The 11,543-nt window shown below is 38.8% G+C and overlaps 2 protein-coding genes across 4 annotated transcripts in view; both read right to left on the reverse strand.

Moving 5' to 3' along the window:
• LOC110453480 (leucine-rich repeat serine/threonine-protein kinase 2-like) overlaps window positions 1-5,279 on the reverse strand; it is a 69,701-nt gene extending 64,422 nt beyond the window's left edge. The window contains exons 1-3 of one of the 3 annotated variants that reach the window (XM_021502453.1): window positions 5,266-5,279; window positions 2,860-2,940; window positions 874-1,016 (exon numbers count right to left, since the gene is read on the reverse strand). In XM_021502453.1, coding sequence (XP_021358128.1) covers window positions 874-1,016; window positions 2,860-2,893 — 177 coding nt within the window. In that variant the 5' untranslated portion in view covers window positions 2,894-2,940; window positions 5,266-5,279. Of the gene's footprint in view, window positions 1-873; window positions 1,017-2,859; window positions 2,941-3,542; window positions 5,039-5,062; window positions 5,167-5,265 lie in introns of those variants that run through there. The other 2 variants (XM_021502445.1, XM_021502437.1) reach the window with 2 other exon arrangements.
• Window positions 5,204-11,543, reverse strand: part of LOC110453308 — a 15,914-nt gene continuing 9,574 nt past the window's right edge. The window contains exons 9-15 of the mRNA XM_021502202.1: window positions 10,084-10,206; window positions 9,667-9,785; window positions 8,753-8,844; window positions 8,330-8,436; window positions 7,111-7,240; window positions 6,109-6,239; window positions 5,204-5,517 (exon numbers count right to left, since the gene is read on the reverse strand). Of these exons, the coding sequence (XP_021357877.1) occupies window positions 5,204-5,517; window positions 6,109-6,239; window positions 7,111-7,240; window positions 8,330-8,436; window positions 8,753-8,844; window positions 9,667-9,785; window positions 10,084-10,206 (1,016 nt within the window). The remainder of the gene's footprint in view (window positions 5,518-6,108; window positions 6,240-7,110; window positions 7,241-8,329; window positions 8,437-8,752; window positions 8,845-9,666; window positions 9,786-10,083; window positions 10,207-11,543) is intronic.

The following is an 11,543-nucleotide window of genomic DNA, read 5'->3' on the forward strand; positions in this document are numbered from 1 at the left end:
ATGACGTAACAATCAATACCTGCTCTCAAGAGAAGATAACTCTGCAATACGCAAAGACAGAATAGAAGATGCATGTTATAGAATACAGGATCTGTATGGCTACACAAGTCTATCGAAATAGAGGATGTTTAGAGTATGTAAAAGACAATACATTGACTATAAAAAATATCTCAATTCTGAAAGTGCTTTGCATGAATGAAACTGTATCTTGAGAAAAGGAATAAAGTCAACATGTTCAATTACTTGATGATTTTACAGAAGTAGGTAAATTAATGTATCAATCCTGTGTGCTGGTAATTCTGAGTTAATTACTAAATAAGCTAGCATGTAGAATTATATTCCCTTTCTTAGGGACGATGTTATAGCTTCAGTCAATGGTTGAGATTTGGTGTAGAATTAATAGTTCCTTCCTTAGGGACAATGTTACAGCTTAGTCAATGGTTGATATTTGGTGTAGACTTATTTAGTGTACGACTTTCCAGTAGTTTTTTGCATTATAGAATATGAATCTGCAAATTATCTTTGGTTGAAGTTGGACTGATTTTAGAGCAGTTATTGAATGGAAACCAAGAAACAAATCAGACTTAAGTAGCCCCTATAATTAGGAATAATCTGCATACATCACATTGGCAACCACACTTAGCGTGAGACAAGCCATTATGAATCTGTGTATACCTAATGTGACTGAAATGGAATCGTTTTAGGCCAATTACCTATGGTACATGTACTGAAAACAATTCACCCATCAGAATCAAGTAGCCCTAATAAATATGCACAGATATTGGTGATCAAACCTAGCCTGATTACTTGCCATTATGTGCATGCGAGAGTTTTATTGTTGTAACTTTTAGATTATTTTGACCTTGATCTGACCTCTTTCACAACTCCAAGGTTGTTGCTATGTGTCCTCATTGCTATGCTGATAACTTCGGCGAGTTTATTGTGAAGACTTCTATCTTTGTACAACTTGTCAGATGCCAGAACCTGTAACAAGATCAACCCCTTCCTTTGGATGTCTGAAATAAATACAAACACATGTCTTCATTAACACTTTATTTTACTGTGATTTCTAATTAACCTCAAAACACTTCAGTTAAGAAAATGGGCCTTCATTATTCAATATACATGTTACATATTTGTTTAATTACATATTATACAGAGTATGGCTATGTATTGATACTTTAATAACACAACGATACGATACATATCATGCTATTGTGGTCACGATACGATACATATCCCAATATTGTGGTCACAATACGTATCACGATATTGTGGTCACGATACAATACGTATCACGATATTGTGGGCACGATACAATACGTATCACGATATTGTGGACACGATACAATACATATCACGATATTGTGGTAATGATACGATACATATCACGATATTGTGGGCACGATACAATACGTATCACGATATTGTGGTCACGACACAATACGTATCACGATATTGTGGTCACGACACAATACGTATCACGATATTGTGGTCACGTTACAATACGTATCACGATATTGTGGTCATGATACGATACATATCACGATATTGTGGTCACGATACGATACGTATCACGATATTGTGGTCACGATACGATACCTATCACGATATTGTGGTCAAGATATATATACAATGTAGTAACAGCAGAAGCCAAGAGAATGTTGCAAATTTTTAATGGCAATATTACAACAGGACATAGAATTGGTCCAAAATGGACATGCCTTTTAATTAAAGTTTCACACAATTTACGTCTTTCTACGTGCATGCCGAGCTGGAGCTCTCACTCACCATGTTGGAACCGATAGGAGTTTTATGATAAGACCAAATTCAGAAACAACAAAATCTAGAAAATATTGTAGGTGCATCGTAACCTCCCACAAAATATTATGTATCATACCGTATTCAAAACATCGTGATATATCGTCACACATCATATTGTTGCAGCCCTACTACAGAGTGCTATTGGGCAAGATGTCTGCAATTTTTGCAGCTGACTTTACTGATTCAGCACGCTGCGGCTTTAAAACAGAAGTGAGTTGTTTTCAGCGGTTAAGAGCCAAGAAACTCGTCCTTTAAACTCATTGCTTGACAAAGGAAACAGAATTTCCGAAAGCTTGCAAAATAAGTTTTTAATTCGTGTTTGTGTTCAAAACACACTTGGCCTTTATGATTCATAGCGAACTGAAGAATCTTCTTCCTTTCATATTATACAATCCATCACATGGGAAATTTATTATGTATAAAATCTATCGCACAAGAAATCTATCAAATAAGCAATTAGTTACATATCAATCTATTACATCTACAATATAAAGCATACAATACACTGTACTATCTATCATATATGTAACAGAGGTCATTAATATGTCAATGCCTAACCTTAACCCTAACCCTAACCCTAAGAGTCTTATGCTCTACCAATAACCTAAAGAGAAATTCTCCCTAGCCGAGTTGGTAAGAAGCGGCTAGCATTTTACTAAGGTGACATCCCCCCCCACAAAGAACTCTTCTCAAGTTTTCCAAGGGTCATAGCGATTCCTGTGAATGTATCGCTGAGTAAATATGTTAACATTACCCGGTTCCCTACCTGGGAGCTAATTTAACACAGGTTACTATTTTTTTCAAGGCATCCGCTTGGAGTCGAACCTGGGCTTACTATCCAGAATAACCTAAAGAAAAAAATTCTCCCTAGCCAAGTTGGTAGGAAGCAGCTAGTATGTTACAAGGGTGACACATATATAGTCAATTATATGTACATTGCATCAGAATTTAGATAATAGTAAACTTTCACATTAGATGAAATACATGTTCAGAAAGTTGACATGAATGGACTAAATATATTACTGACATACTTACACACAGATTCCCTGTAGTTCTCAAGAACCTCCATCACGTGTGTTGCCGTGTCAACTATGTTTAGCAGCTCCAAATTACTCCCTGGTAAATTATAGCATATAGCATGTATATCTAGGTAAGTATAAAAAACAGTATTTTATCTCTGTGTATAAAAGATACACGAGCCCCATATATGTGGTTATAGAGTGGTATTCATGTATCCCACTTAGGTGCACTCCGTGACCTGTACTGTTATGACGTCACAATCAGATGACAGTATTTTATCACAACTGAATTCATGTCAAGAACCTTGTTTGCCAGACTGGCAATCTTTTGACAGCAAATAAAACCACCCCAAAAATCTACAGCAAATTACACCACCTCAAAAAAAACTAGGAAATGTTGTACAAGGTCGCTCTGAAGGCCTTCCGTGGATTTTAAAATCTGAGGTACTCCTCAGGTTAACTGTACAGTTTTCTGCTCTTTCCATTGGCCTTTGTGTAATTCAGTATATTTATTGTTGTATTTGCATTGTTGGATATTGGTATTCTGGGTGTAGAATTGAGGTCAGAACTATAAAGTGGGCATCAAATCCACGCTATCACAAGGAGGCAAGCACACCAGCATACCCTGACTCCTGCATACACACACGCAGGCTGGCCTCCTGTAAAATCTCATTGTCCTTAAACCGTCAGTATACCTACCTACAGTGGACAACACACTGAGACACTCCAGACTGGCCTCCTGTAAAATCTCATTGTCCTTAGACCGTCAGTATACCTACCTACAGTGGACAACACACTGAGACACTCCAGACTGGCCTCCTGTAAAATCTCATTGTCCTTAAACCGTCAGTATACCTACCTACAGTGGACAACACACTGAGACACTCCAGACTGGCCTCCTGTAAAATCTCATTGTCCTTAAACCGTCAGTATACCTACCTACAGTGGACAACACACTGAGACACTCCAGACTGGCCTCCTGTAAAATCTCATTGTCCTTAAACCGTCAGTATACCTACCTACAGTGGACAACACACTGAGACACTCCAGACTGGCCTCCTGTAAAATCTCATTGTCCTTAAACCGTCAGTATACCTACCTACAGTGGACAACACACTGAGACACTCCAGACTGGCCTCCTGTAAAATCTCATTGTCCTTAAACCGTCAGTATACCTACCTACAGTGGACAACACACTGAGACACTCCAGACTGGCCTCCTGTAAAATCTCATTGTCCTTAAACCGTCAGTATACCTACCTACAGTGGACAACACACTGAGACACTCCAGACTGGCCTCCTGTAAAATCTCATTGTCCTTAAACCGTCAGTATACCTACCTACAGTGGACAACACACTGAGACACTCCAGACTGGCCTCCTGTAAAATCTCATTGTCCTTAAACCGTCAGTATACCTACCTACAGTGGACAACACACTGAGACACTCCAGACTGGCCTCCTGTAAAATCTCATTGTCCTTAAACCGTCAGTATACCTACCTACAGTGGACAACACACTGAGACACTCCAGACTGGCCTCCTGTAAAATCTCATTGTCCTTAAACCGTCAGTATACCTACCTACAGTGGACAACACACTGAGACACTCCAGACTGGCCTCCTGTAAAATCTCATTGTCCTTAAACCGTCAGTATACCTACCTACAGTGGACAACACACTGAGACACTCCAGACTGGCCTCCTGTAAAATCTCATTGTCCTTAAACCGTCAGTATACCTACCTACAGTGGACAACACACTGAGACACTCCAGACTGGCCTCCTGTAAAATCTCATTGTCCTTAAACCGTCAGTATACCTACCTACAGTGGACAACACACTGAGACACTCCAGACTGGCCTCCTGTAAAATCTCATTGTCCTTAAACCGTCAGTATACCTACCTACAGTGGACAACACACTGAGACACTCCAGACTGGCCTCCTGTAAAATCTCATTGTCCTTAAACCGTCAGTATACCTACCTACAGTGGACAACACACTGAGACACTCCAGACTGGCCTCCTGTAAAATCTCATTGTCCTTAAACCGTCAGTATACCTACCTACAGTGGACAACACACTGAGACACTCCAGACTGGCCTCCTGTAAAATCTCATTGTCCTTAAACCGTCAGTATACCTACCTACAGTGGACAACACACTGAGACACTCCAGACTGGCCTCCTGTAAAATCTCATTGTCCTTAAATCGTCAGTTAACCTACCTACAGTGGACAACACACTGAGACACTCCAGACTGGCCTCCTGTACAATCTCATTGTCCTTAAACGAGTCGAGATTGGTCAGGATCTTAGAGTGAATCCCGTCAATAAAGCACTGATATCGTACTACAGTGGACAACACACTTAGACACTCCAGACTGGCCTCCTGTAAAATCTCATTGTCCTTAGACCATCAGTATACCTACCTACAGTGGACAACACACTGATACACTCCAGACTGGCCTCCTGTAAAATCTCATTGTCCTTAAATGAGTCGAGATTGGTCAGGATCTTAGAGTGAATCCCGTCAATAAAGCACTGATATCGTACTACAGTGGACAACACACTTAGACACTCCAGACTGGCCTCCTGTAAAATCTCATTGTCCTTAAACGAGTCGAGATTGGTCAGGATCTTAGAGTGAATCCCGTCAATAAAGCACTGATATCGTACCACATCTGAAATGTGATACAATAACTTTGTAACATATTGATTCAATTTTTTATCCCAAATTCTTCAAAGACATTTTTTACCATCATCAACTGCAATGAAATCAAGAACCATGACACTGGTAAAAATTAAAGTGTAACTTATCTGATGGTGACAAATCAACAACACCTCAGAACAGCACCTGCCGTCATTTATTTTTCTACATTTTTCAGCAGATAGATTAAACCTTTCACCACAATGTAACTTTAGTAGACTCTACCATGCATTTATCTGAATGAGTCCATAATGGTCTACAGTGGCGAAAGGGTTTTAATATCTGATATGAAGAAATCATTTGAAACATCAAAACCTCGATCAGTCACAATGGCCCAGCTGCCAACTTTTTATTGCAACTACCAGGTGGTTGAATTTTCCTTGCGTTATTTTCTATGCTCTTCAAATCTCTCTAGATCTGTAAAGACCCAAACTGTTCATCCTAGACTTGTTACATACATTTTTGTATATCTTAATTTATAGGTTTGATTGCGTTCATTAAACATTTCACCGAGATGATCCCTATCTGCAAACATTACATCATCTGACATGAATTTTGTACTGACCTACATCTCCCAGACAAGCAAGCATGCTGATGACCTCGATCTGTATCTCAGGGTTCTCGGGGAACTTGTTCATCGCCTTGGTGATAAGAGCCTGTATGCCGTCTCTAATGACAACATGTTTGTATGCCTCACTGTGTGAATGAAAACATTCATTAATCTCCAATGTATATTATTTCCTCTTGATTTTGTATATATCTGTCCTTCAGATCAAGTGACTTAGAATTCTTACCTGCCTTATTTGACTACTGTGACTTTCAATGAAGATCAATGTCTATATCATATTTGACAATTGCCCATCCCACCTAATAACTGGTCATTAAAACATCGACCCTAAGGCTCCTGGAAGTTAAAAGAAGACGTCAAAAGATTTAAAAATACTTGACCCTGGTTACGTTGAAGATATGTCAAGGTCACTTGCTTTAACAACTTTAATAGCCCCCAGCCCCTTTTACTGCCTGCAGTATTAGAGTGTGATTTGGACAATATTATTCTGACAGCTGACTTTACTGAATAAGCTGATTGTGGCTTATATTACGGAGCTGTTTTCAGCAGTATAGAGCTAAGACACTGATCAGTCATACTCTTTGTCTGACAGAGGAAACAAACATTTTCATAAGCTTGCAAAAATGTTTTTAATTACTGCTTGTGTTCAAAACAAACTTTGTATATAAGTGTAATCAAAAGGAAAGGATGGCCATGACAATGTCTACTGGATATAACGGCTTTAATCCAAGTTTACACTGACTAGTTTCGACACATGAGGCGTGTCATCATCAGAACAAATTTAAATACAAAATGGCAGGTACAGGTAAAAAAATACAGTGCCTAACCTGGTGAGAGTAATTACAAGGTTTGCTTGAATGACATAATACATAATGGACAATCAAATGACATCAAAGGCTGGCTAAATATGCGGGAATTAATATTCAGTGTTCATCGCACAAGCTAAGATAGCAGTATTTATACTAGTTATTATTTACCAATAGTAACAGGTATACCTACTGGAAGATACAGAGTCCTCTGATGGCCTTACAGCCCGCCTCCACAGCCCATGGCTCACTCAGGTGTACAGTGAGGCCGTCAATGATAGCTACATGACAGTTCCTCTCCATCAACTGGCCACTCAGGGTCTCTGTAGGGGTCAAGGTCATCAGATTCAACAAAGGTTTTCCCCTGGGTTTTAAATTCATCTGAGATGTATACTAGCTACAAACATGTCGGTTAACTTCTAAGTTTGAAGTCTTCTAGGTAGGTTATCTTAATAAGAACTAAAAGTCAGCTATATTATTGATAAAATGTTCAGTTATGTTTACACATTAAATAATGAAACAAGTCCATTGGGTTATTTATTTTAACTTTGAGTTTAGGAAAAGGTTCCTCACAAATGGAAACAAACATTTTTGTATATCATTTTTATGATGTGACCAAAACTATTTAGCATTAAACATCATTCTGTTCCATGCTTATATTTACATTTTCCCTTTTTTTAATGTTCATTTCTAACTTCACAATGCACTTTTGATTTCAAATTTTACAGTGTTTGTTCAAGAGATTATGGTCTCATAACACGGAACTGGCCTTTGTAGTGTTATATAGTGGCACATTTTGGCAATGCAGATTAAATGTAAATATACATTAAATGGAAACAACATATCCAAAAAGGACCTACAACTTTGATTTCATGATAGCCACCTGTCAGCCAATTCCATATGAAAAACAAGGGACCATGGGAAACATACATGTGGAGTTTGAGAAAAAATTCTTTCAGTACTTTCTGAGAAATAGGACTAGTAAGCTAAAGGATTGTTTAAGGATGAACAGGCGACGGACCACGGATATGGCTGATGGTACTGGCTAAAAATACAGCAGAAACCCGTCTAGATCTACTGCTGATATAGACACACTAAGTAATACCTAATGAAAATGATGAGATGTATGGTATTATGTAATAGATCTAGGTACATATACCATGGATGTTTTGACTAATGTTTGGAAGCCATGAGAAAATAGTTCATACTCAAATAAATTAAACTTAATGGTTATGTTACTGAAAGTCAATGACCAACGTGTTGAATTGGTTGCTACGTCACTTTGTAACAACCATTATGGTTGCTACCTCACTTTGTAACAATCATTTTGGTTGCTACGTCACTTTGTAACAACCACGTTGGTTGCTATGTCACTTTGTAACAACCATTTTGGTTGCTACGTCACTTCGTACCATTGTCAGCTGCTAGCCAATATATGGCCTCACAAGCGGCAACAAACACCTCACTTTTTTGACGGAACATCAAAATGGCACCCAGACAAAGTGTGTGGATCGGCAATCTACAAATACAAAGGATGAAGTACAAAATAGGATTCATCTACATCTTGAAGAATACTCAGTGCTACTTTGTCCAAATGCTGTACAGTCAAAGTCTAAATATCAGATTTGTTATATGAACAAAATATACGTATATGAACTATTTATCAACTTCTTTAAAATCTTAAAACAATTCTAAACATGATGTAGTTTTTGTATAGAAACTTCTGCCACAGCAGCACAAACATATTTGTCATTAATTACTTCAGTCTTCATCATCACTTTTGACCAAATTAGCTTCTTGTGTCTCAATTCAATCGATCAATAAATACAACATACTGATTCTGGCCGTCCACGACATCCAGCCCTATCCAGCGACGCGCCTCCGGTCTGTACTCCATCAGAGCTGATATAGCCCGACAACTACAAATCTGTTAATATCCCATGTGTCATCACATCTCATTATTGATTCAGATTGTCATAGGTCATAATAGGTCACAAATCAAATATAAACATGATTCAGGTTGTCATAGGTCACAAATCAAATATAAACATGATTCAGGTTGTCATAGGTCACAAGTCACAAATCATATAATACATGATTCAGGTTGTCATAGGTCACAAATCAACTATAAACATGACTCAGGTTGTCATAGCTAGGTCACAAGTCACATCATATAATACATGATTCAGGTTGTCATAGGTCACAAGGCACAAATCATATAATACATGATTCAGGTTGTCATAGGTTAAAGGTCACAAATCAAATACAAACATGAATCAGATTGTCAAAGATCAAATGTCATACATCAAATTAAAAAATGATTTAAACTCAAATACATTGTAGAAACAGTTGATTCAGATTGTCATAGATAAAGTCCCAGAGGTCTTAAACCAGGTTGAAACTTGACTCCATAGGTTATAAATTGATTTAAATTGAATTGGCAGAGGTCTCACAGAAAGATCATACAATTAATATAAACATGCACAGGTCAAATGACATAAATCAAATTTAAAAAAGTGATTTAAGGCACCCAGTATACCAAAACAAATATTTGTAAAATGTTTGAAGTATCAGTTATCAGTGGGTGAGATAGTAGAACTAATTGCTACAACATGGGTTGTGTAAAATGTTCAGTGCTTGACCAAATTATACCCGTTGTCAGTGTACATTTCTTAAATGTTAACTGTTGCTTTGTGTCTCAAATAAGCAATCAGTATTTTCTTCAATTATAGTTTACAAAACAACCCACCTGAACATCAATGTTATCAAGGTGTTTGGACATGGCTATGTTGACGAGGTCACACCAATCATACAGAGGACCAAGATCTAGGGAATTTTGTTCATCATTCTGAGAAAAGTTGTATTTCACTGTAACATCAAGGATCGTATTATTATAAATCTGCAAAACAGGAATAAAACACTGAAACAAAATGTTGATATGAGAGGGTGACAAGAGACCCAATAAATAGGACCTTGACCTTGTGTTGCATGGGCCTTAAACAAATTGGGACAAGTTTGTGGTCAATCACTGCACCTAACCATATAAGTAACCATGAAAACCTTTTGTTTATGACCCTAATTGTGTATTAAGAAATCCAGCCGTTACTTACACAGTAGACAGAGGAGAATGAGACTTACACAGTAGACAGAGGAGGATGAGACTTACACAGTAGACAGAGGAGGATGAGACCATGATGCTGGACAGCTACGTTTGACCTCTGTTCATACATTAGCGGGACGAGGGTCGTCCTCAGGAAGTTCTCTGCTGTCACAAACTCCTTCACAGAATCTTAAATAAAACAGAACAATTTTCTTTGATTATGTCTAATTTGAAATTTTGTCTCATTGTGTTCTTTCAAATATGACAATATACCAAGCCAAGAAAATGAGGATAATATACTGATGACCAGCTACAGACAAAGACAATAAAGTCTGTGATATGGTTTCTACATGGTAATTTGACTTTTTTTGTGCAACAAGAATTTATATATAAACTGTGAAATCTAACCATTGCTATGTTATACTGACCACACAGTCTACGAGATACTGACAACACAGTCTAGGACATACTGACCACACAGTCTAGGACATACTGACCACACAGTCTAGGGGATACTGACCACACGCTCTATGAGATACTGACCACAGAGTCTAGGAAATACTGACAACACAGTCCAGAAGATACTGACCACACAGTCTAGGGGATACTGACCACGCAGTCTAAGACATACTGACCACACAGTCTAGGGTATACTCACCACACAGTCTAGGTGATACTGACCACACAGTCTAGGACATACTGACCACACAGTCTAAGAGATCCTGACCTCACAGTCTAGGAAATACTGACCACACAGTCTAGGACATACTGACCACACAGTCTAAGAGATACTGACCTCACAGTCTAGGAAATACTGACCACACAGTCCAGAAGATACTGACCACACAGTCTAGGGAATACTGACCACGCAGTCTAAGACATACTGACCACCCAGTCTAGGGGATACTCACCACACAGTCTAGGTGATACTGACCACACACTCTATGAGATACTGACCACAGAGTCTAGGAAATACTGACCACACAGTCCAGAAGATACTGACCACACAGTCTAGGAGATACTGACAACACAGTCTAGGACATACTGACCACACAGTCTAGGACATACTGACCACACAGTCTAGGGGATACTGACTGCACGCTCTAGGAGATACTGACCACAGAGTCTAGGTAATACTGACCACACAGTCCAGAAGATACTGACCACACAGTTTGAAGGTACTGACCACATGCTCTAGGAGATACTGACCACACAGTCTATGACATACTGACCACACAGTCTAGGAGATACTGACCTCACAGTCTAAGACATACTGACCACACAGTCTAGGAGATACTGACCACACAGTATAGGGGATACTGACCACACAGTCTAGAAGATACTGTTCACACACTCTAGGAGATACTGACCACACAGTCTAGGACATACTGACCACACAGTCTAGGGTTTACTGACCACACAGTCTAGGGGATACTGACCACACAGTCTAGGGGTTACTGACCACACAGTCTAGGAGATACTGACCACACAGTCTAGGAGATACTGACCACACAGTCTAGGGGATA

The sequence above is a fragment of the Mizuhopecten yessoensis genome, unplaced genomic scaffold (genome assembly GCF_002113885.1).
Source record: "Mizuhopecten yessoensis strain PY_sf001 unplaced genomic scaffold, ASM211388v2 scaffold855, whole genome shotgun sequence".
Taxonomy (NCBI): Eukaryota; Metazoa; Mollusca; class Bivalvia; order Pectinida; family Pectinidae; genus Mizuhopecten; species Mizuhopecten yessoensis.